The 26456-nt window shown below is 40.2% G+C and overlaps 2 protein-coding genes across 2 annotated transcripts; one reads left to right on the plus strand and one right to left on the minus strand.

Annotated features, from left to right (window-relative positions):
* Positions 1–263: 263 nt before the first annotated feature.
* On the minus strand, positions 264–12064 carry morn5 (MORN repeat containing 5; the record flags this gene model as incomplete). The annotated part of the gene is made up of 5 exons (XM_080477624.1): positions 264–379; positions 8867–8998; positions 9429–9540; positions 11755–11902; positions 12018–12064. The coding sequence occupies 5 exons, from the start codon at positions 12062–12064 to the stop codon at positions 264–266; spliced, it is 555 nt and encodes a 184-aa protein (XP_080333750.1).
* Positions 12065–13592: 1528 nt separating this feature from the next.
* Positions 13593–19514, plus strand: ndufa8 (NADH:ubiquinone oxidoreductase subunit A8). The gene is made up of 4 exons (XM_080476391.1): positions 13593–13776; positions 14776–14939; positions 17518–17683; positions 19038–19514. Exons 1-4 carry the CDS (start codon positions 13726–13728, stop codon positions 19173–19175), a joined length of 519 nt encoding a protein of 172 aa, XP_080332517.1. The 5' UTR covers positions 13593–13725; the 3' UTR covers positions 19176–19514.
* Positions 19515–26456: the final 6942 nt, after the last annotated feature.

The raw sequence follows: 26456 nt of genomic DNA on the forward strand, positions 1-26456 counted from the left end.
GTTCTTAATCTTAAGTATCAGTCAATTGGAAAATGACTGCAATTGGCCAAATCTAGTGAAATGTGTGGCTTTTTTCCCCTTTACAATCAGAAGAATCCAAAAGATCTACTCTGATTTCAAACTTATATACAACACAATTGAAATTGAAGTGAATACACAAATAGGGAGGTGTTACTACTGTAAAGGTAAAATGGCAAAATACAGCAGGAAAGGCTAATCAATTTTTTTATTAAATTTTTCTTGCATGCTTGAAAAGTTCACAGTCAGACTGTGTCACTTTGCTCCATTCCTCCGGAGGAGGCTGGTTCTGGATCCACCCCTGCAGATGCATTGCAGGCCCTCCGACAAGTTCGCACAATCCACTCATGTTCAGAGTCATCTGCAGGAGAAAGAATATGAGGTTGTTTTTCATTTGTGCTTTTGAAAAAAAAGAAAAAGAAAAGTGGCGTAAAGGTGAAATGCTAATCCAGTTGTTTGACTTGTTCACAAATCAATACAGTGAACCAAAGAAAAAGAAAAAAATGCATGCGATCGAGCCTAAAAAGTGGTTGCACTTATTTTGTGTGTGCTGGGTTAAATGGTTTAAATTAAAACGTGTAACCACCAGTAACCTGCGTGATTAAACTGCAGGTCATCTGAAGTGTGAGGCTGCAGTGTGAAGTGCCATTCATGTCTGGGGAAGATAAGCGTGACGATTAGTAGAAAATAACTTCTCAGAGCCACTTCAGACACGGATAAATAATAACCCCCCCCCCCAAAAATGGACACCAGTTTTTTTTTTAAGCGAAACGACTGCCAGAGGAGCTGATAATAAACCAGTTTTTTCGTTGTTAAAAAGTGAAACGAGTAGCTAATTGCAGGGGGAAGTGAGCTTTCTGTGAGGAGCGCGCGCAGCTGCACGCACTTGAGAGGCTCGCGGGGCCTCACCCCCGGGGTCCACCGCGCGCGGGGCTCCATTGTGCGGGGGAGCAGGTCTGCGGCTCTCCCACTGATTGGACGTAATTACCAGCGAGGGGCGTCAACACTAACAGCCACTTCAAATCCAGCACACCTCCTCCTCCTCCTCCTCCTGTCTGCTGCTCCTTTTTTACCTGCTCCGACCGAGAAGGTCAATTTGAACTCCGGCGGACACCCGGACAGCTGCCGTGGCGAGCGCGCGCTCTTTGTGACGCTCTCGTTAGCGGAAACAGGTCATTATTAAAGCCTATACATATCACCGTGTTGCCATGGGACTGACCTCAATTAACCACCACCGGCAACCTGCATTAATGATAATTAGATTGGGACTATTTTATATATTTGGCTGTAATTCCGCCCACTTGAGATTGTAAAGCAGCGTTTATGTCGGGATTGAAGTCACGTGTAATAGGCATGTAAGTTATCTAAGGGCACAGGTGGCTGATGTTTTTAGGCTGATCCCTGCAATCTGAAGACACATGAACATTTCTGAGGGGAAATCGAGGTTTACCAGTGTTTAGCAGTTACTACAATTAACTTAAAGACAGCTGAGGACTGCCAGGTTGCAGAGACTCCTTTATTTTTTACAGTGTAAACATGATGATTTTTTATTTTTTGAAAGAGAACGATTTTATTTAAAAATAATTGTGAAGTTAAGCAAGCTTATAGTTCATTCTCTATACTGAATAATATAAGGGGACAAAGATGAAACAAACATAACGGTGATTTAAGAAAGTAAAAATAGAAGAAATATATTTAGATAGAAAATAATAATTGTATGCACATATACAGCATTTCAAATTAATGCTTGAATGAAAAAAAAAGGGAAGGAACGTAGCTACTAAAGTTATGCAGACAAAATACATGATCATAATTAATCCAAGAGGTGCACTACAAGTTGCAAAGAATATTTACTTTGAAAGTGAAAACCTCCCGATACAGCCATCATTAAATACCCTCTATTTCTAAAGTATAAACTGCTTAGGTTTCCCTGTGTGTAGTGAAAGATAACAGCTATGCTTTACATTTTTAACTACATTTTATTTTCGTTTTATTCTTTTTGCTGGTGAAATTATCTTTAATAGCTGGTGGGGGGTGGATGGGGGGGGGGGGGGGGGGGGGGTATCACCCTCTAGCAAGAGACAGGAGCATGGCTATTTGTGATGACGCAGTGGGAATATTCTACAATCATCAACAGGCTTTTGTAGTGACTTAAAATGACCACTAAGACCAACAAGTGTGTATGATATTTTAAGTTCTTAAAGAGTTTGTGAAACCAAGTATTGGGCTGAATGACCTATTTTTTCAAGGGTAACTCAAGTACATTTTTAAGGATGGAATGATCGAGCACAATGACCTTTTAGCTGAACTGACGTGAGTTTAAAAATCCTTACAGTGTATGGCGCTCTAATTTAGGCAATAAAATTGGATTTGTATACAAGTTTATTTTAATCTGCTTTTATTTTTATTGCAGTTGACTTGTTAAAATAAATTGCAATGAGTGAGTCCTTTTTGCAAAGATAACTTCACCTATCTAGAGTTATTCCCTCTAATTGTGTTTTTCTATACAGAGACGCTTATGTTACAAATGTTCCCTGTCAATTTTATTTGTGATGGGCTCTTATTGCAGAAGTTCTGAGGTCCACCATAATGATGAGTGCATAGCCACAAAGCTTCATATCTCTGCTTCCTGTTTTAATTTCAAAGGCATCATAGGCCATCTAAGATTTGTGGTTATGAGAGGTACACATGCCAAACCTGTTCGCGGCGACAGGATAGGAATATAAGGGCCGAATGACCTCCTCTTCCTATCATCATTTTAAAGTAATGTGTAGCGGCTGATAGTGCAAGGACCATTTCAGAACACAAATGTAAGTGTAAAACAGACACACCATACGTTCTTTCTTTGGCTGATATCCTTCTGGACCAGGAACCAGCATGGACAACCTTTATGCAATGTACACAGGAGAGAGTGTGTGTGGAAGCGATAATGGCACCTTGTTAAAGTCTGTTTATCTTAATCCTTAAAATACACTCAGAGGGAAAAGTGTTTCCTTCCAGTCTAATGGTGGTGATTTAACACTCAAACACACGTTTATATACCACGACCTACACACTGGATTAATTACAAATATGAAAATCCTTTTTCTATCGTAGAAATATGCATAACAAACAATAGAGTTTGGCCAGGTTGGAAGGTGAGAGTATGACATCATTTCTGTAATATTAATAGGAGAAAGGAATGACTCAGTGACAATATGAGATCCAACTCTGAAACTGCTCCACTGACAGAAACCAGGTACTTAACTTAGTGGACTAACTCAGGGTTTATTATATGATAACATAAGCACAATTTGTGGTTTCAAAGAGGAGGCCCTACAGTGAAAACTAAATGTGACTCACTTGGACATCTACGTACGAGTCCATCTCTTTCATCAACGGAAATGCTGGATGCTTTTGCTCAGTGAAGACTGGTGGGTTTTACTGTGAAAGGGAAATGCTGGCTTTGATTAACTTTAGTCTGTTTTGTTAAGACGAGATTTTTTTTATTTTTTATTTTTTGAAAAGCAGTGTTACGGTTGGTTCCACTTCTCAGAGTCCGGCCTGATTTTATCTGTCTATGAAACACCTCGCCTGGACGGGGACAAAGGGAGGGGCTGTGGCTTGGTCACCCGAGGTGTTTTCCTTGGCAGTGGAATGTTTTTCAGTGTGGACCTCTTTCTGTGCAGAGTTTCAAATGGAAGCGCTCGCTGCCGAAACAGGAAAGTGCTACAAATAATATGGCAACACATGGCTCCTTCTGAAGCTGCCTGTTGCCAAGTGCAAACACAGCGTACACAACTGAGAGTGTGTGTGTTTGTTTGTCATAACAGAACACGTTCAATCAGCCAGTGGCGGGGATCTGATTGTGCAGATGTGCCCTATGTTTCTTTTTGCTCATTCTTTTTTTTAATTACAGCAAATGCAAATGTCGTACATTGTACCTCCAAACTTAAGCATTGATCATCATCAGCAAGGCCAAATTATGGTTATGTTACCGACGTTTGCTGGGAAGGAGATAAAAATAACCTCTTTAGCTTTTTTGTTTACGAAATGCAGTACTTAGTTTGTTGATTGTGTGATTTGTATCTCAGATTTACCCGTAATCATTCCCTTGTGTTGTAGCCTGTTGGCTTGTTGTTTGTGACACCCCAAGGTAAAAGTACATGCTTGGTGCAAATACTCTCACATCATATCGAAAGAGAAAATTCATGAAATGATAAAGAACTAAGCCAAAGCCACAATCTGAATCACTCTTAATACACAGTATGTTATATACAGTTCTGTTCTTAACTATTCCTGGTCCTCACTTGTTTCAATATGCCAAATGTGTCAAAAGGAAAGTTTCCACATCCTCATAAAACTTTAAAGTTTCACCCAGAGCTTCAATCACACCCGATATCTGCCACCAGTGACCAGTGTGTGTGATTGTTTTTTCTGTAGGAATTTTGTTTATTTCCATGGAACAGACAGATTGACAAAGAACCAACATCCAAAAATCATTTTTCAAATGAGAATTAAAGGACAAATTTGCTCCAGTTGGACATTTCCTGCTTTACAAATTTCTTTGTTTACCCATCAGAGGAGAGATCCGTTGAGGAGACAACAGATGGCAGATGAATAATAAAGTTGTGGTAAGCTGTTGCTAATCTACGATAAAGGTGGGGAAGACCTTCGGCCAATAAACCGCTCATTGTGTCTGGTTTTGTGGCTTTAACCACTTTCAGCTAGGTCCCATTTACAGAGACCAAAGAGTTTGTCTGTGTTTTTGGGGTCCTCACGTTGAAAATATTTTACATTAATCCCTTATATTGCTCTATTCTTAACATTCCTAACATTTGGCCAAATCGAACAAGATTGTAACCATCGTTCTAAAAGCTATCTTAACCTTTGTGCCACTTGTTTGTGTTGTCCCAGTGTTGGGTTGGTTAGGTTGTGAGCTCAAAAACCTTCGCAAACTACATCTACTTGCCATCATTCAGGAACCAAACCAAACTATTTTCGGCATCATTAGATTCCAATGAGTTCTTGGATCACTTGAAGGAAGTGGATTATTATCGGCACTTTTTTTATATGGGAGTCTTTCAAATAAAATACTGTACATCGTTAGTTAAAATAATTAAAAAATAATACTAATCACGGAGACATTATAGAAAGATAGTTCAATAATTAAATGACACAGTAAATAAGTTGATTTAAATTTTTTTTTTTAAATGCCCACAGAGCAGGCCTGTCTGATATCGACATGTTGACTTTTTTTGTTTTGCTTTTATAATATTGATGTTCTGCTCTATCTGATCAGACCGGATGTATTATTTTCAGGCAGACCTGATTTGATAACATTACAGTAGCCAATGCAAGATGTAACAAAAGCTGGTATGTGCAGTTCAGCATTCTCAAATGACATTCGGTCGTATTTTGGCTGCGATTCTGAGTCACATTTAAATAAACACCAAGATTGAATATGATGTGTTTGTAAGATTAACGGAGGATCATGGATTAAAACTATTTTTATAGTCACAATTTCTGTTGCAACTCTTTGATACACATTTTACTCCAGAGTACGTCATATTTTGGAACTTGTTTTTCAGTTCAGCTCAAGTTTATGTTCGACAAAAGGAGCAACCCACCACTCCTAAAATATATTAAAAAAACACACACATTCTTCACACAGAAAGGCCTTGAGACCACACTGAACCACGGATAATCTGTGGGGTGTGAGTGCTGAACACACTTTACAGCTCACCACCTGAACTGATTATTATAAGTGACAGTATTGCGTATGAAGAAATAAGGTCACTATTAAGACTGGGTGTAAATGGACTGACTCAGTCCTTTGAGTCTGCTTGCACTACTTTTTAAATCCTTCTGTCACGCTACATTTCTACACTTGTGCACCAGAATTCTACACATATTCCTGCACACATGCAGGCGTTGATGACAAGAAATTGCCTCAACTCCAAAAATAATCCATACCCTCTTGGGAAATATTAGCAACGGATCCTATTGTTTTGCTCTTTGGCACTGTTCCAGGAAGAACTGTTTGTCCAAGTTAGCAACAGTAACTAAGAAGGGGGAGCAAGGTTTTGTAAAAGGTCAGCTTCGGCCAGTACGCGAAGTCTCGCCGGATATTTCCTAGCAACAACATGTAGTTCCTGGATGCAAAATCTGAATCATGTGTGTTAAAACAATTCCATATGCAATCATTTTTGCAACTTTTGTTAATCTGAGTGCGTGTCCTCGCCAACTCCGCTACACTGGGAGCTCCTTCCTCTTTCTTGCAGCAGCAAGCTCCCCCATTGGGAGGGTGGGTCTTCCCTGTGTCCCATCATCCTTTCAGTCCCCATCCTGGGCGGAAGCCACACGGCAATAAATTCAGTCTTCACACCCACTCTGACAAATATACCTTCACCTCCCAGGGTTGGAAAATAAATCCATACAGGATAAGGGAGCATTCTTCTCAAGAATTGTATACCAAGACAAAAAGGGAGAGCGCGCGCAGGCATAAATAGTGTCGGTAATGCACGAGCATACACAGCAGCACACATCCCACCGCACACATGAACACTGCCAAACATTGCACACATGAATTAAACAGTTCCTGTCTGACTCCACATTCAACTAAATCATAACCGAGAATCAGAGTCTTGTTGGAAAGTGTTCAGTTCCTCTTGTTTTTCATCTCAACTTCCAAAACTCCCCTCCAAAAAAAAAAAATCCTCTTTTTGTTTCTATCCTCTCTTGTTGTCTTCATCTATGTCTTTTTTTCTCCATTCATCCACTGATCAGTCTCAGAACTAAAATGATAACTTACAACTGCCGTCAAGGAAATAATTACAAAGCATATTTCTGTCTTCTTACAGATGCTGAGGACATGCGGAGGATCTTCTGCTATTTCTGCACTTATGTAAATGTGACATTTGTACTTGTGAAATTAAAAATTGATTGTGTTGCAAAGTAGCTCATCTGAATACAAATACTGTGGCAAAAGAAGTTTTAGGGAATCCATTTGGATGAACACCAGGGCCTTGGTGTAGTGGTTAGCACTACAGTTAGCAGCCAGTTTGGGTCCCGGCTTGAGTCCTTTCTGGGACTGAGCATGTTCTCCCTGTGGGAGTTTTCCATGACTATTCAGGGTTTCTCCTACAGCCCAAAAACGTGCATTTGAAGGTCAACCGGAAACTCAAATTGTCTGGGGGTGTTTGTCCCTGTTTGAGTTTTTATTTGATAGAAAGGTGACTTCTCACAGCTGGGAACAGTCGGCGACCCTGAGTTGGATCAAGTCGCACAGAAGATGGATGAACTGATGGAGAGAGGAATGCACAAAAGGGCCTAAAAGGCACTGCAAATAAGAAGAAGCAGAAATGACCAACTGGGAGATGCAAAAAGCATCTGGATGAATACATGAAACATCTATAGAATTCTCTGTTATTGCCAAAGCCTCTGCAACAAAATGTGTAAGGAAGGTTTTCAAAAACTGGCTCAGACTTATACTCTTTGTTTAGTTGTTTTTCAAACATTTTGATGAAATGCAATCAATTTATTGGCATTCACTCAGGATGTTCTAAATGATGTCTTCAGAAATCAAACACAAGTAATTCTGTTCAGCATTGTACCTGTAAGCATTTTTCAGTCTGGGCCAAGGCAGCGGATCGACAAACAGCACATCTTCCAACAACTTAATATTACAATCCCTGAAGCTATGATGTGAGCTGGGTCTAATATTCTTTAACTGTCTAACATTGTCTGGTGATGTAAAATCATGGCAGATACAAGATGAGCACAGCATGCCAGAACATTTAAGTTTCTTCCTAGACACCTGACAGACTGCATTCACTTCAAATCAGGAGTTCAAAACTGGGCACTCATTCAGCTAAAGAAACGTGTCTTCAATTTTCCACTTTTTTACAAAAACCAAAAGAATAGTCTATAGAGGCATGTTTATCAGATCTGGAACCTCCCATCAGATAATACAGGGGTCTTCCATTAAAATCACTCCACAGGCTTTGTCTCAGTCAAAGCCTTACCAGAGTCAACAGGCACACGTTCAGGCTTGTTAAAAGGTCAGATTTGAGCTCTATATGAGATTGTTGTGTTGTTGCTGCCATTTTAAAAGCAGTTATTTGCTCCTGGTTCTTGTCATCTGCTGTTTCAGTGTGAGGCCAGTGGTATCCACAGTGTTCAGTAGAATTGTTCTGCTCGTCCAAGCTGAGCTCATCAGCGGTTCTAACCCCACAACACTAAACCACCAGCAGGTTTTTAGCTCCATTATGATGGGATTTAACTCTGAAAGACTTTTGAGACTTTCCTGGTTGTAAGGAATTTAGCCTTTTCAAAGAAACATTTTGCGTATTGTTTAGACAGAGTTACTATCTTACTTCAGCAAGACTTTTAGTCAATTATACCAACAGTAAGACAATTGTAGGAATGACTGTTGTACAAAACAATGTACAAGTTCATGAAACACGCTAGTCGTAAACCTTTGTGGTCTTGTGCACGTAATTAGAAATAAAAGTGTCATTTCTTTTTCATCACTTTATCTGAGTACAACAGGCTATGATGTGTGAATAACTCTCAATTGTCAGTTGGAGCCAATTGGGCTGCATTTTAAAATCCACACGAAATACAAACATCCTTAATTAATACATGCAGAAAAGCAAATAGTTACCGTCCCGATAATAAAATGTGAATTGTGGCCTTCAGCATGTCCACTTTTATTGAGCTCATACTCTGGGCGTAATCCACTAAATATCTCCAGATAAAATGTAAACACTTAGAAACATACTTATTTCGACACATCTCCTGTTGTCAGCTATATTTGCCATGAAAGTGATACTTAAGTGACATAAATAGCACATTTTCTGCTCACCTGCATTTCTGAGGAATCTGCCAGCGTAGGAAGTGACGACTCTGGTTTTTGGGTCATAGAAACCATCGCCACAATCGAAACATCCATCAGGGATGGCTCTTGGAGGATGTAGATCAGTTATCTGAGATTCTCCTGTGTGGACACAATGATTGTTTTGTATCGAAATATAAAATTTACTTTTTTTTAATTTTGTAAGACTCATACTAAAATCCCATTTACATAAGCCTGCCAGTTGTTTTAGTGTTTCATAATGTTACGAATTAATCTTCAGATTCTGAGTCCTCAAACCTTTCTAATGGGTTTTGATGGGTATCATGACAAAGGGAAGTAAAAACAGCTCCAGAGCTCCAAGAAGCATACTGTACATTTGTTTCGTTTCCAGCATGTATGCTCATCAAGTTTCTGGAATTTGATGAGACTTATGTTATTTTGACATCCTCCAGCATCATTTGTTAATGTTGTGTTTCCACCCTGGATTCCAGCTAAACTGCATTGTGTTCTTTTGGGAGTGGGAATAATGAAGAAATTGTGTGACACAGTGAGCAAATAAATAAATTCTGACCTGAAGGTCTGAGTCCGTTGCACCTCTCACTGTAGAAACGTCTGTCATAATTGTCACAGTAGTCCCAATTCTTCTCCTCGTACTGCAGGCCATCAGCAAAGGTCAATGACCCCTTGAAAGGAAGCAGAATGAGAACAGGGGCCTCGACAGTTTGATTTGATCAGAAAAATAAATCGAATTAAACCTGTAAATGGTAATATTTTTGAAAGAATGTTTTTTTTTTGGGGGGGGGTTACATTCAATCATTTTTATTGCAATATCCTTTCTGAACAAACAGGAATTTTCTTCAGGAAAAAAGTGAAATACACCTGCAACACTGTTTCTCAGACGTTTGCCATCAAAAGCGTGCCACTTGTCAGAACACATTTCAGCAGCCTGCAACTACCAAGTGTGTAAGAACTCACCATCATGGTATGGCTTTGACTTGACTGTTATCTTGGCAGCACTAGATGAGTTAGCTTTCGGTGATGCAAATAAGGGACATCAATTTAATTAAATTTTTTTCAAACCTTTTACACTTTGCCAGGTTGTCTCTCCTTGAACCCACTTGCAGGTAAGTCTGTGCTGGCAGGTAACACAAGTGACGCCCCTGCTAATTCTCAAGCTGGCAAAATATTATTAAGAAATTAATGTTCGTCGCTACTGATAAATGGTGTTAACTTGTGATATTTGCATCTTCCGCCACCATAGTTTATAAAACACTGAAAAAGACAGAATTCAAGAACTGAAACAAAAGCAGAGATACTTATGACAATACACAGGCCTCACTGTTGACAGGACTGCTACATTCAAGATCTGAAGGCTATCCTACGTACCCCAGACATGGTTTCTGGAAAGATAAGTTGCTATTGAGGTTTTCAAATGCCACTTTTCGACGTACCAGGCTCTGCAAAAGAATTTAAATTTCCCTCTATTGTCTTTGAATGGAGAATTCTTAGTGATAGATATCTGAAGACCTCAGCAGATAAAACCCAAACTGTCTGAATAGATGAGTATCACTTGAGAAAAGCAGAAAAATATGTCTTTTGGTATTTTGGGTGAACTGAAAACCGGCGTGTGTGTGTGTGTGTGTGTGTGTGTGTGTGTGTGTGTGTGTGTGTGTGTGTGTGTGTGTGTGTGTGTGTGTGTGTGTGTGTGTGTGTGTGTGTGTGTGTGTGTGTGTGGACTCAACAGTTAACATATGCTGAGAAAAGCATTAGATACAATATCTCTTTGTATTACCAGTGCAGTATGGAGTCACTAAATGAAGAGAAGAAAAGACTCATTAATTTAGTCACTGTGCAACAATCATCTCACAAAGAGATGTTTTTACAGTATGTATTTAAACCTGTCTCTCCTGGAAAAGTACAGGTGTTCCTAATGACAATAATTCCCCTGTGGCACTAAAATGTTCTACATGTCAGTGGACCTCTGAGCACTATGCGCCTATCGAACAGCGACACACTGCACCCATAATTATGGCTGTGAGCTGTACAGAAAATGTGTAAAAATGTAGAAAGTTTCATGGGTATACAAGAACTCTCCAATTTACTGGTACTGATCTGGTTCCTTTGACCCCAGAGTAGTATATATGACATAGTATGTATATTATAATATAGAAGATAGGAGGATATTGCATTTTAAACATTAAAAACCTAATGAGTGTCAACCTTTTACATCTTGGTTTAAAATGCTTCAACCTCTAACCTCTGTCAAAAGTAATAAAACAAAGCTAGGATTCTTTTTGCATAACTGCAATTCACATCCACATGTTGAAATTGAGTCTTTGAATAAAGGGGTTGCATAATTAGCTCTAACTATGCAGATATCCCTTTCTGAGTATGAGTTTCTCGGGTCAATGGGTTGTTTTGGTCTGCCTTGTGTATGGAGGTGTATTTCTTTCTTTTGGGCTGGCATAAAATACAGGTGTGGGGTATTCCTGGGCCGGGGTTAGTTATGGTTCAGAGCCGTGATCAATTCAAATGAACCACAACTGCAGTGATGATAATAATTGGAGTGATCACTATTGTGGCAAAGCCCATGAAAGACTGGATCAGTTCTGAGTGGACTGAACTTTACTAGGTGGGGGGGTGGGGGGTGGGGGAACCAAATTACTACGACAATAACGGTGAGTGATTGCTAAAAGGGACCAGATGGACTATCCACTATAACCAATGTGAAACACACAGTCATGCATGTGAATGCGTACATTCTGACATGCATGCGAGGACACACACACACACACACACACACACACACACACACACACACACACACACACACACACACACACACACACACACACACACACACACACACACACACACACACACACACACACACACACCTGGTTGGCTATGCCGTTTTCCCAGGTGGTCTCATATTTGCTTCCATTAGGAAAGAGTAGCACTCCTCTGCCATGGAACGTCCCGTCTTTCATCTCACCCACATACTTAGTGTCTGTGGGAAAGGTGTACTCTACTTTGCCATCCATCCTGAGAGAGAGAAGAGGCCACACAGCAGGTTAAATTGCTCACTGTCACTTATAGCAGTCATCCATTTAATTTGTTTTTTTAATCTAACGGGATAGTAACAATCGTCTTTATTTACCTGCCATTTTTAGTTCCTCCTTTAAAGTTGCTTCCAATGAACTCCATTAAGACACCAGTTTGGAGCTGCTGTTATTTTCCCCAAAAAGAAGAAGAATTAAACAGATTTATTAAAGCTGCAAGCAGCGTTGAATGCGTCCTCGCTACTCCAACTGAGAATGCCATCTGAATAGTGGACCGATATGGCAACATTTTAAAAGTTAAATGAAGTTTCTCGCTGAAAGTATGGCGAAGATGTTGTGGTTCAAAGTTGAAGAAGAATAAAGATAAGTTGAAAGGTTTTCCCATCCACTTCACTGTTAAAAATAATTCTAAAAACTTTTTTAAAAAAGTTTAAAAGATATGAAGAACTTTAAAGATGACTAAAAAAAAGGTCAGTGTTTTAAAAGTTGAATTGTTTAAATTGGTGAAGGTTTTAAAGAGGTATGGCTTGAGTCTTAAACAAAGTATAATGATTATGTCATCACAGGACTGTATGCTTACCAGCAAGCTAAATATTTCAGTAGCACTCACAGGTGCATGGTTTAATATTTTTATATTGGTCAAAATATATTTGATTGTGGTGAAAAAAATGCATTTACTTAGGTTGTATTGGCAATTAAGCTGGTTCTTTCAGTAACAACTTTCTGACATGAAAAAAACAAGACGAATAATGTGACAAAATCTACTCACTTTTTAATATCAGATGATTAAAATGCAAAAATGACTAGTTTTAGCATTATATAATTATACTTCTTATTGTTATACCTCTTACTAAAACCTTAAGTAAAACACTAGATAGTAAAATAGACCTCCTCAGTTTGAAACTCAATTCAGTAAATTTGGACAAAGAAAATAAACAAGATTTGTTATTTTCCAATAACTCATATGGTTCAGTGCAAAAGTCTGGCCATCAAACATTTCAGGGTAATTCATAATTTATTTGAATAATAAAACATTAAACTAGCGCTTTTTTGGGCCCCTCAAACTCGATTTACATAAAGAAAAAACACAAATACAGGAAAATTATACTGGAAGGTTTATGGAAACGCCAGTTTAGATTATTTTTCATGTACTTACGGAAGTTACGCTTGAAATGTGATGGATGCACCCTTTGAAAAGCGATTTGTACAGCGCTCTATATTCAGTCAGGCTCCTTGACGTTGTTTTGCCACTACCGGAAGTCAGAGCTTATTGCGCGCCTCAAACAGGCCAAACCCGTGGTCTTCGGGATATTATATGGGTGGTTTGCGCAACTTGTTGAGTCTGAGTGGGCTTTACCTTAGCATATCGTCCCGGCCCGCTCTGCTCCGGCACGTACTGCTCAGTGGGACTGAGCTTTATTATTATTAACCCGGAATACAAAATACTGGGCTCCTCGTGAGTGTACGGTTACCATGGCAATGATGCGACTTCCAGTTAAAGTGAGTGATGATAGCTTGAACGAAAAGTGACATGTTTATTTTTAATGTTTTATTTTTCACCACTAATTTTCGACTTCCCGACGCAAACGAAAACTTAAACGTAAAAAACGATTCATTGGTTTTGGATTTTTTTGTTTCCCAGTGCGCATGCGTCTCTCTTCTGCGTCATCAGTACGCGCGTGCCCGCTGTCAGGAGGAGGCGGCGCAGTAAACTGACCTTCTCCGCGGCCTCGTCAGTTGTCCTGGAGCCTGACGGGGACCTTGAATGTTTTTCTTGATTATCTGTTGTTGTTTTGATTGTTAGCCATGCCCACGGCAGTGGAAGTCCCTTCTCTGCAGGAGCTCAAGGTGGACGAGGTGAGCAACGAATCTTGTTTCGCCTTTAACACACAAAGACGGAGGAGCTAACAAGCTAACCGGCTAGCTGCTGGGATTTCTCCACATTTTGCACAGCTGCTGATGTTGTCATTTACCTTATCCGTGCAGCGGTAGTGCTCAAACACCAGCATTTGATACTTGTCAGTAGGATATCTCCCCGTCGACGTAAATCTATTCTATTACCTCGCTACATTTACCATATCAAACTTAGCGCTAACTTTTCGCAGGCTTCAAATTGATCATTTTACAGTCTTCAATAACATTAATTCATCCCAGTGGGAACCGTAACTTTTATACGACGTCTCATATTTGTGTCAGCAGTGTTGTTTGACACACTTAACTTGTCCTTGGAAGTCGGGTGACGACTGTCGGGCAGCCAGCGTCCTGTAGCAGTAACGACGATATCGAGGCTATAACAAACTAGTGTAAATAAGCAGCACGTTTTTTTAGTTAATGGATTATTTAAAATTATACTATATAATGCACTGATCTTGGTATTGATGGTTTGAATATCTTGACACAGTTTATGGATTACATGTCCTGTCCGTGCCACTTGATGATAATAATTTCCTATGATATGAATTATGTCCTACGTTGAATCGGTTAAGGATAGGATAGTCGACACATATTCAAGTGTCTTTTAAAAAAAAAATCTGTTCAGACTCGAAATGGAGTTCACAAAACAAAGCTGATCAGTATTGATGTGTTGTGGATTAGGATTAGTACAAACCCAGCATATATAGAAATCACCATGCTCACACCTGACTGCGCACCTTTCAATGTATGACAGTATCTTTGGACTGTCATTAGTGGATATTTAGAGAAATGTGTCACCTAATGTAATAGATAAAAAAGAATGGTTCAGTACTGTACTAGGTGATATTAAGATTCCAAGTTCAGTGTGAATCTGTTTTTTGTTGAGTGATGCTTTCAGTTGACTAATTTCTTTAAGATGCATCTGTCTTTTTGTTCGTCCAGGTCAAGGTGTCGTCTGCAGTGTTGAAAGCCGCTGCTCACCATTATGGCTCTCAGTGTGACAAACCCAACAAAGAGTTTATGCTCTGCCGCTGGGAGGAAAAAGACCCCAGGAAGTGTCTCGAGGAAGGGAGGAAGATCAATGAGTGTGCACTGAACTTCTTCAGGTGAGATTTTGGTATCAAATACAATGTTTATATAGAAACAAAATGTGAAACATTCGTATGGAAAGGTCAAAACAAAAAGGAAGTTAGCATACATTTTAAAAAGCAGAATAATTGCTCAAACTGAGGGTTGCACTTTATGTATTCTTTAGGTTTTATATATATATATATGTATATATATATATATATATATGTAATTATACACATATTTATATCAGAAGCTCAAATTTGCTTATGTTCAGTTATACACATTCATAGGTAGCAGTGTGAGACGGATTAGGACACTGTTCATTTTGGCACTGTTGTTGGAATATGGGAAACTGAACATTGTCCTCGTGATCAAGGGACATTTACAATGTGGCTGAATTATAGAGAAAACAGAGCCAAAATTTGAGCTGTGTGATGGCAAAACTGCTGTTGGACACTGAAAATAAATATACTAAGCTCCACAGTTGATATCACTTTCCTAGTGTACTTTGTCCTGCTCACAGCTTTACACTCAATCACAGAAGTGAATTATTGTAGTCAATTGAAATAAAACAGTCCAAGCAAAGGTCATGTTTCTATTTAAAACTAGTGATTCAAATTTTCGTGCACAAATTGAAATTGAGTGGAGAATCTACATTTTACAGAAAAGGTTGACTGCAACCCAAAATGATTTGTTGATCTCTGTTAGTAATTTTTCTCTTCACTGCCTTGAGTGAATGGTCTGGTACAGGACAGAGAGAAACGAGCCATCCAACGAGATGTCCAAGGTCTCTCTGGTCGTCTTCAGGGTGTCTCCATAAGTCAGGGCAAACATTTTTCACACTGCTCCGAATAATCGCAAATGATTAATGAGTTCCATGGACTTTTACTATTCAACGTGGCCTGAACAGATTTGTGACGAATATTCAGTGGAAGTTTCAAACAGATCTTTAACAGCTCCCTTTTCAGGATTTTGATAATTTCCTGTTTTATAAGGTCGATAAAGAGAATGTCTTGGATCTTCATGGTAATACTAACACCTCATGGTCAGATACAGAAGGTCTTGTGCAGGTCTGCTGCTGTTGTGATGTTGTCTGCATTGCAGAATCTTTGATCCCCCTGCATTTTATTTGTGTCCTGTGGGAAAGCACTCGTGACAAAAGCAACAGTTACAGAAATATGTTGTTGTTAAATAAATACACTGAGAGTAGAAAGACATGTGCAAGTAATATAATACAGCTGTTTATATTGTTTATATTAAGTTATTCAACCATAGTTTGCTCCAAAGTTGTTGTTTTTTGATTATTTCAAGTTCTTCCGTGTATCATCACATGTAGTTAATGAAAATGTATAACAGGTCGGAGTTTCTGGTTGCTAAATCCAATGCAGGCATCAGTAATCAATAAAAACTTGTTATTCAGGACTAATATGAACCATCAGCGAGATTTAACTAACACATTTTTCTTTCTTTAGCAGAAAAAAAAGCTTATGGGTGTGTGAACTAGTGATTAGTGTATGTTAGCCCTGGAGCCTATTGCATGTGTGTGTGAGAGCCTGAGGAGGTGGTCTGGCATCTTTCACTCTTAACTGCTGTGTCTGTGTTTACTGAAAGTTTGAGACTGAGCTTCAGTTATCTCCTGATGATTCTGCAGTAACTAAGGTGCTTTTGTAAGTGTGCAACAAACAGGTTGTGTTTTTGGTTCCCCTCCTCCTCTAAAAATAAAAAAAAAAATCCTCTAAAACCACATGACCCTTCAAGAAGTACCTGCAATTATTATAATGGGGACAGATTTGCGAAAAGTTGTAATTGCTGTCGGGGCCTGGTTTGATTCTCAAGTGCTTCTGGCAACTGCCAGCCGCCGGCATGTGTGTTATCATAGTTCTTGTTAAAGGCTACCCACAGTGATCGAATGTTTTAATAACTCAAAACCTTTATTAAAGAGTTGTACAATATTTCTGTATATATTTATATATTTTAGAACAGATCACAGCTGTCAGTGTGTATGTTTTGGCTATATCTTGGTATACCTGCACGAGCATGTTATCAATGTATTGTTGAAATCTTTGGCCTCTGCAATGATAGGTGATGACATGAATTCGTTCAGCTTGTAAATATTGGGCTATTTCCACTTGATCACCACAAATAGTCGTTAGTGAGCTTGCAGATTAGCACATTATGTTAAAAGCTCTCGCCATTAATTTTCACCATGTGTCCAGTTTCGCAGTCAACCAGCATCTTCTGTTTGACCTCCCGTTTAGGTTTTTACACAGAACACCTCGTACTGCTCCGTATATCCGTATGCAGGAGTAGATCACCTTTCAACATTATCTGGGTGTGTTCGTCCAGCTTGGGGAAAAAAATGTTGGTTTCTATGTGCTAAAAACGACCACGAGCGTATGAAATTTACAAAGAAATAAAATCAGTTCACAAGTTCAGCAGACTCGGGAAATCCCTACCTCACTTGGTCCCGTTTCTTATTTTAAATACCATCAATTGTTTCAAGGAGATCTCAAGCTTATGTACCAAAGCGTCACATTATCGCCTTCTCTATGTCACAGATGTCTGATTTTCACAGGTTGCTATTTTTCTTCTTTTATTTTGGGTACCTTTTAGGCAAATCAAGGGGAACTGTGCCGAGTCCTTCACAGAGTACTGGACCTGTCTGGATTATACAGGCATGGCGGAGCTGCGTTACTGCCGCAAGCAGCAGCACGCCTTCGACAGCTGTGTCCTGGACAAATTGGGATGGGAAAGACCTGACCTGGGAGATCTGTCTAAGGTGAGACTCGTGAGGGATTGTGTGCTTTTACAATGTGAGCACCTTGGTTGATGGGCTCTATTCTTGCTGATTGTGGGCTGTGCAAGACGGCCTGATTGCATCTGTGTACGAGCCTCATTCAACTACAGTTCGTGGAAGGCAAATCATAGGTTTTTGGTTTTCCCTTGGACAAGAGTGCCATTTTTAAGACTTGTAGGGCTACGTGCATCACTAATTAGGTATCAGAGAGCAAAACAAGCTCAAAAGCCGATCTTAATACAGGATTTTTGGACATTCATTTATGTTGTCTTTTAAAAGACGCTTTCAAAAACCTGGAAATCTATGAATGGCTGTAATCAACCTTCTGGTTGTTTTACACTGGCTCACTGCCGTGTGTGTGTGGAGCAAAACAAAGGAACCGAAATCTGTATATAGTGACCTTAACTAATGCCTCATTGCATATTTTTGAGATATAAAGAATGAACACAGTTTTAAACAGCTCTGTTTGAGCCGCCCACTAAGCTTCCTCATGTCTGTTGTACAGTGACGCTTCAACTCACTGACCCAGCAGTCCACTCTTCACCTCAGTTGGTGGGGGCTGGGTTAGTTGGGTGTTTAACTGTCATTGGGTCTATCTTCACAGTTGGTCACAGGTTGGACTCTGGTCAGTTGATAAATGAAGAGCAGACACCATAAAATTTGAACCAGCTCAAAACACTTGTCAATGGAAGCAGCCACTACCAACAAGCGAGCTCATTGTATTGGAGGACATTTGTGTGCGAGTTACCGGGACCGCGAGAGGCACTTCGTTTGCTTTGCTGTGTTCTGTCACTGCAGTGACAATGTCACAACTTGTGCACCAGGGTGGGAAGATGCAGCCCACCTCTTTTAATTTCAACCTAAGCCGGCCATCTATCTGAAATTTGCCAAACTGTGGACGCATCACAGACTTTCGCCCGTTGCAAAGATCACTTAATGTATCTGGTTCACTGTGGAAATGGTATGTTTGATAAGTTCAAATGATTTTTTTGTGTGAACATTATTTATTTATTGTCTGTTTATTGATTTTAATTCATTTTTAAATTGCCTTGTTTTTATCCTACATGCTTTATCTTTTATGTTATCAGGTTTAATCTTGCTCTATGACTTGTTTATTTGGGCTACTTACAATGTTCTTACATTTCCCTTTGTCCCATGCTTAGATATACTTCTTTGACAGATTGATGTTGTGACTGACTGTATACATGAATGTACACTGTGGAGCTATAAATGAATTGCCTCATGTGGAATGAATAAAGTTGTCTGAACTGAACAGAACTGAGGTCTTTCCATTCATGTTTGTTCCTTGTTGTTTTTATTTGTTTTGTTTTTCTAGATCACCAAAGTGGCGACCGCACGACCTCTCCCAGAGAACCCCTACCACTCGAGACCTCGCCCCGAGCCCAACCTACCTATAGAGGCCAAGCTGGAGCCTTCCAAGCACGGCAGCAGGTTATTCTTCTGGAACTGGTGAGGCGGGTCCAGAAAATCAGTCAATCCTCCAAATCCCTGAGCTCTGTCCAAAAACAGCAAGACTACCTGAGACGATTGCAAATGTATAATCCCACGCAGTAAGGATGCGCTTTCTTTGCACCTTCATCCTCACAAGGTCTGAGTGTTGGGTTTGGACAGGGCTCATGTCCTAACAGTCTTTTCAGAACAGTTCGATAAAGGAAAGAAGGATGGACGATTGTGAGAACAAAACCATGAATCTACAGCTTTCCAGACCACCTCTGTAAATGTGATAAGTGAACAGAAACAACATGCTGTTATCGTTGTTGTCAGATAATAAAGACATAAATTATAAGATTTGAATTTGTTGTATTTTTTTCAAAGCTTCCTTCAGTGACTATAAAAGATTATGGCACAAAGAGAACCTATTTTGTACATTCATGTATTTTCCCTTTTGTATTTCAGGCTCGCATTTGATTAGAATCCATCCTTGTCATATTGGCCTCTGAATCTACTAAACATGCCTCATAGTCTTGTTGGTTTTATTCTGCAGCACGTCGATGTCAACTTTTCCAAACTGAGAGCTCAAGTGTTTAAGTTAAAACACAATGTTCTTTCCTAAAGGAGCTGCTGAAACATCCACAATTATTACAAACCCTCAGTGTGACATATTTGGATTTGGAAAAATTGGAATAACTAAAGAGGCTGTATTTATATTTAAAAAAAACATTTACCACCAAAGTACAGGACTTCTGAAGCAATGAATCTGTGTTTTGTCAAGGGTGTATTGTCAGACTGGTGTAGCGTGAGGTTGAAGGTCAAGGTTTGGGGTCACTACCTGCAGCCAGAGAGGGCTGCTTCTGCTTCCTCCTTTTCTTACAGCTCTTTTCCTGCCTCTGACCTGGACTGGACGAAGACCACAGGAACACTTTTCAGAGATGCACAGCCAAGTGTGATTTTTTTTTTCTTTTCTTTTCTCTCACTGTCTGCACACGGGTGTCTTTGACCTTGAATGAATGCAGAGGAGAAACCATTTCAAAGACACAATTGAAGGACCGCCAGCGAATGCTTGTGTGTACTCACGCACGACTGGGTGGCTGATGAAAAGTTACCGTAAACGCTGAATTAGTTTCAGTGTACACACTGTATCTAAAATCTAGAGCAGTAGTAGTTATAGTTTGACGTGCTCCTTCACAGACGTCAGAAAACTTGACTCCTTAACCTTGATTTCATTAGGGACCAATAGCAGTATAAGATTTGACAGCTTTCTCATACTGAACAAGCAGAGATGTGGCCCAAGGGTTTTTTTTTTTTTTTTTTTTTGCATATGATTTAAAAACATCTTTATTCAGAGCACAAAATCACAGGGATTTTCATATATGAAGGAGGCTGACAGCCATCTGCAGACAGTCACTCAGATTTCATTCAGAACGAGGGAAAAATACACATTGTGCTCACTTTTGTTTTTGCTTGTTTTAGATAGATTGTTGATATGATGCCTGTTGGGCGTCTTATCTCTATGTTCTCAACATTTTTCCCACCGGTTCCTCCTTAACCTACAGACGGCGAGGTCAGCAGAACACAGTCGCAACCTATTTCCAGAAACGACCGCATACATTTTCACTGAGTACAGATGCACAGAGGAGATTGGCAGCCGGGAGCGTGCGCGTCTCCGTGTCTCTGTGGGGGCGTCCCTGGCGATGGTTGCTGAAATCCCCTCTCAAGGTGTGGTCTGGAACTGCGGCTTGCACAGGAAACGTCTGACAGACCCTCTTCTGACCTGGACCGCGGGACAAAGGGAGGAGGGAAGGAGAGATGCAGAGAGGAAAGGAGGTGTGGACAGAGGGAAACCCGAAGGAGAGAGGGGCGAGGGACAGACGGGAGGCAGTAAGTGGGGAGGGAGGGGCGCGAGATAAGATTGGAAACTGCAAAGAGGTGGCTGGTAGTGAAAATATGGATTAACTGTTAATAGAAGGCAAAAAAAAACAAAAAAAAACAACAACAACCAGAAGGTGAGTGAAGGAAAAAAGATCCAGAGAGGGCAAGGTGGAGAATGGCATGGACACGGGCCGACAGAGCGGGGGTCTCTGAGGTTGTTTGGAGGCTGGCGGCGAGGCCCCGGGGCTCGTGGCAGGCCCTTCTCCATGCGACTTACAGGAAGCAGAGGGTCATCGTTGTTTGACACAGCTCCGCCACAGGAAACGGGCTCTGGCACAGGAAAGAAATACAATACGGGGCTTTCATGAAGCTACAGCCCGCCTGGGAGCCCCGTGTGCTAAAATACTCAAACAGCCGAGCTCGTTCATAACACATAACTGTCAATATTCCCATTGTTCAATGTCAAGTTTGACATCATTAAATGAACGTTTGAAGTGGTGAATAGCACCAGCAGTCAAAGCTAAGAGATTTTTGTTCTCTTTCGATAATTAACTTTCAAACAGATGTCAAAAAATTTGATTTTCAAGCCGTTCGCCATGGAGCGTCACATTAAATTTGTGATCAGTGTATCAAGACGAATTAAACCCTGTGTGGAAAATCTACTCAATAAAATTGCAATTGAATTCTCTTTTCTTCTTCTTTCTAAATGAATACATAAATATGGTGTTGTTGACACTACAAGGTACTTTTCATCCTCGACACATCTGCTGCATCAGTACCGCTAAGAGCCCCGAACATGTGAGTGCACTCCACCAGACAAACTCCGCAATGTAGGTGCGTTTGACTTGTTTATGTTGGTGAGCCGTCCTCGCCGTGTGGCTCTGTGATCTTAGACGGTGCCGAGTGCTGCTTTCATGTCTCCTCTCGACCCCCCTCCACCCCCACCCCTCCTGCATGAGGTGGCTTTGAACTGGAATGCAGGTTGCAGAATGAAACACCCACCTACTCTGTCACAAGTGCCACCACCACCACCACCACCCCCTGCTCAGAGGTTACTAATCTGAGAGCTTCAAAAGGCTAAACTTCCCAGGAAACACTCACAAACATGCACATGTGCTCACTTAGATGGTGGACGTTGTTGTTTTTAATCTTCCTAACGTGAGCGATGGAGGCACCGTCACATAGAAATAGATTTCAGCATCACTTCTGTCGGGGTCGCTTCTTCAATCATCAGAGCAAACAGAAACTACATTAACATGGTGTGTTGGTTTTTTTGGGGGGGTTTTGTGTTTGAAAGCACCAAACTTTAATACAATATGAAATAAATGTATCTTATTTATAGACGCTCATATTCAAAATAGCTTTTCTTGAAAAACCTGGCTGAAGGTGTAAACAATTAACCTCAAACCACATTTTTGGACTTTCAGAGGGACGCGGAGCGCCTGGAGAAAATATATGATGTAACATGCTTTCTGCTATCTGCATCTATATTTCACAATTGAAAATAAAATAAAATTACATTTGAAACATTTTATAGACACAGAAATTTTATTTTGACAGTATTCAATAGAGATATCCTGCTGCATATATTCCAATGAGCTTCAAGAACAATATAAGTACGGTTAAACCTCCAAATGTTGTTCGTGAGCTTTATATTCTGTTCCTGTAGTTTGCTCAACAACAGCATCGGCAGAAGATTGGAGTAAACCCTTGGCCTCAGCAGTTGATATTGCCCCATTTTTACACAAATAAGTTCTTAGGGTTGTTTTGCTTAATTATCCATCAGTTTCTAAAACTGGCGTGCTGAAAAATTTACCCATCATCCCATGTGAAATTCCATCAGTCGAGGAATATTTGTGGGAGCCAAACTCTGGGCTTGGACTAAACTGTCCCAAAACCTGTAATTTCTTCTTCATGAACTGTTCTATAGAAGATTTGCTTGTATGCGCGGGATCACTAAAAGTTCTTTTCCGGTTCAACTTTAGCTTTCAATGGCCTCACATTATCTTCAAGGGCTCTTTGATATGATGCAAAATTTAATCTGCTCCTTGGGTTGAATTTGCTGGGGCGGGAAATCCCAGACAAATTGGCAGGCGTTTGAAATCTACACCACTTGTCGATGATTACAGTTTAATGATTTGTCCAAAGAAAAAGATGGAGATCTGTTTAAATCCTTTTCCAGACTAATGGAGATTAAAATAAATCACTTTTTTTTTGAAAACCTTAGAAAGGTTTTTAAAATGTTGACATAACGTCACCATCCACTTCAATACTAAAGCTTAAATGTCCCAGGTAAAACTTTCCACCTTTGGATTGGAAGGTGACCCAGTCTACCAACTCAGCCACAGTTAGCTATTTAAATTCTCTGTGTCCCGTTAATGAAACATTGGCTTTGCATTTGGGATGAGTTTGCACAATGTTCGACAATTGCATTAATCTTTACCATGCCATTGCCATTTGGGACTATGGGTCTCGACATGGTCAGTGTTCACAAAGGTTTAAGGTCCCATAGAGGTCAAGAGAACATGTACATACATATATTCATGGAGCACAGGTCCTCGCAGTGTAGATCTGCTGCGAGGCGACAGACTGATGACCATGACCCGTGTTTTGAATTCCAGCCCGACATGCTTCACAGATGCTCTTTCATGCTGCAGTTTCGCCTCTGAATGCCACGCTTAAGATAACATTTAGCCGACTTTAAAGTTGCACTCAAGGTGTTAGCTGGTCAAAGGCAAGACAGAGCAGGAGGGAGTTCTCGCTTCATGGCACACTAATGAAGCACACACTCACGCAAACACAACAAAAGCCACCGAACGCAGAAAAACACTCTTGCAAGCAGGTAAAAAAAATAAAAATATGTGTTGGTCATTTAAGAATCCAGATTAAATCTGGAGGGCACAGCTGGCGGCTTTGTTTTTCCAGAATTTATGATAATTATATGTTGGTTTTTTTCTTCTCTGAGGGAGAGAGTACAATTTTGAAATGAATCCGCCAAAACACAAGGGGTGATTTTCTGAGGGCTCCATGAACCCATGGGTCTGTTTATTCCACACGTTCAAAAATAAAACTCCGACCATTTCTTTTCGCTTCATGTTTACACTGTGGTATCTGAGCAAATGCGCTAATGTGAAGTGTGTGATGAAATGAGATGTCAAAATGACAGCGCAGTCTGTTGTCGCACAGCTTAGTACTCAATAAGTTGTGGTCGGGGGAAACATACATAACACTGTTTATTTTTCTGCAGGTGTGTGTGTGTGTGTGTGTGTGTGTGTGTGTGTGTGTGTGTGTGTGTGTGTGTGTGTGTGTGTGTGTGTGTGTGTGTGTGTGTGTGTGTGTGTGTGTGTGTGTGTGTGTGTGCGTGTGTGCGTGTGTGTGTGCGTGTGTATGATTGTTTAGATATTTCTGCATCTGTACATGTATGTGTTGTGTGTGTGGTGTGGTGTGTGTGTGTGTGTGTGTGTGTGTGTGTGTGTGTGTGTGTGTGTGTGTGTGTGTGTGTGTGTGTGTGTGTGTGTGTGTGTGTGTGTGTGTGTGTTGCCACAGCTCCTTCTGGGCTGGCTTGTGTTTATCTTGGCCTGATCCCAGACCTTCATCACTTCTCTGCTGATAGCTCCATTCCTCCATCCCTCTGTCCCTCCGGCTATTTACAAGTCTACCGCAGACAGCCTCTCCCTGCGTGCCAACATCCAATCCTTTTTCTTCTCTTCTCCTCTCCTCTCCTCTCCTCTCCTCTCCTCTCCTCTCCTCTCCTCTCCTCTCCTCTCCTCTCCTCTCCTCTCCTTCCACGTATTACTCTTCTTCCTCATAGCCAAACAGATCAAATGATGGCAAAGTGCACGCTCACATCCACCCTCTGCCCATTCTCTCCTTTGTCTGATTGATTGTTTCCATATTAATTTGTCTTGCCGTGTTTTGCGTCACGACCAAAATACAAGTGACGTTACCGAACATTTATTTGCTGGGCAGGTACCAACTGTCAGATTTGCTGCATGTTACTGTAAGGCTTGCACTGTTGCATGAGAAGGGGCTTTTATTATGAAAAGCTTGGTTCACCAGCCCACCATGTATCCTTGGCAGGAGCAGAGCTTCATTGGGACATGGGCATAACCTGTAATCCTATACCATTTTTGTTATTCATGCTGGAATAATAATTGTGCCAGAGGAATACATATTCAAATATCAAAGGAAATGCAAAAATGCATAAATAGTGTCATTTTAAAATACAGAAGTAGTTAGCTCATAGTAAAACAAATATGATTTAGTGAACGCTGGGTGGGCAGGGAGCTGCATGGTATCCATGTAGATTTTCTTTTTGACCTACAAAGTTAATCCTCAATAATAAGTCATTAGGATTTTGGAACAAACCAAAATTTTCTTCACCCAGGAAAATAATAACAATGACATAATAAGTAATAATATCAAAACATGTCTAAATTAATATTGATATTGACAGTGGAAGTCATTCACACCTCTTTAAGAAGAGAACAAATGAACTTGATGAATAAAGGTAATATAAAAAAAAAAAAATACAATAAAATACACAAACTGAACAATTAAAACCGTTTCCTTACATTTAATGGTGAATATACTGAAGAGAAGGCTCTGTGGCCACCTTTCATTTGATCAGTTTTTAGGGTAATTTTAGATTTAACTCATAATATCCCATGTAACTCCCTCTTTGGTCAATTTGTTGTAGTTTACACATCCATTTAAATCTGTATAAGTCAATAAGGTGATAAAATCAGTAAGCTTATACCAATATCTTTACCCAGACACAACTAACTGGAGACATTCTCCAGTTAGTTGTGTCTGGAGGCACAGGCGTGAGCTGGTGGACCAATGACCTTTTAATCAGGTTTGAACCACATAAAAATTGTCATTGCATCTTTTTGCATTCCAAGGGGAAAATATCAAATGCACACATTTTTATTTGATGAACTTGATTCACAAACTGTTATTTCTAAATCACCGAATGGCCACAATTCTCACATGTCCTTTTGGAGGGAATACTTTGGCCTATACAGTCACAGTTTTTCTGGCCCTCAAAATGATCCAAGTTGCTCATCCTTGTCGGAGTAAACAATGGAATATAAGCTGCGAAAACAAAGCATTTGTTAATTCATCTTCTCTTTGTAAAACAGCCAGGCGGTTCTTTCAGGAGTCGTTTGTTTCATTCGTTTGAAGCAGTTTGATTTGATATTCTAAGTATAGCCACTAATTAACTAAACCGACGGAGGAAACTGAGCTTAAAGAGTAAAAATCCTCTTTTCCCTTGTGTGGTGAATTAAATCTAATGTCCCTGTAAGTCATGACAGTGATACGCAACGTACAGGATCGCTGGAGCAGCTAAATGGAATTCAGCCAGGATGAATGAAATTGACAGCCATGCTTTTTGTGCTGTAACGTGCTGATATGTCTTCTG

Source organism: Lipophrys pholis (genome assembly GCF_963383615.2).
Source record: "Lipophrys pholis genome assembly, chromosome: 12".
Taxonomy (NCBI): Eukaryota; Metazoa; Chordata; class Actinopteri; order Blenniiformes; family Blenniidae; genus Lipophrys; species Lipophrys pholis.

Excerpts from the sequence above, each read along its gene's own strand:
- ndufa8 (XM_080476391.1), top strand. The coding sequence starts at position 13,726 with ATGCCCACGGCAGTGGAAGTCCCTTCTCTGCAGGAGCTCAAGGTGGAC. Across the intron at positions 13,777-14,775 it reads AGGAGCTCAAGGTGGACGAG|GTCAAGGTGTCGTCTGCAGT; the intron begins GTGAGCAACGAA and ends TTGTTCGTCCAG. Across the intron at positions 14,940-17,517 it reads TGTGCACTGAACTTCTTCAG|GCAAATCAAGGGGAACTGTG; the intron begins GTGAGATTTTGG and ends GGTACCTTTTAG.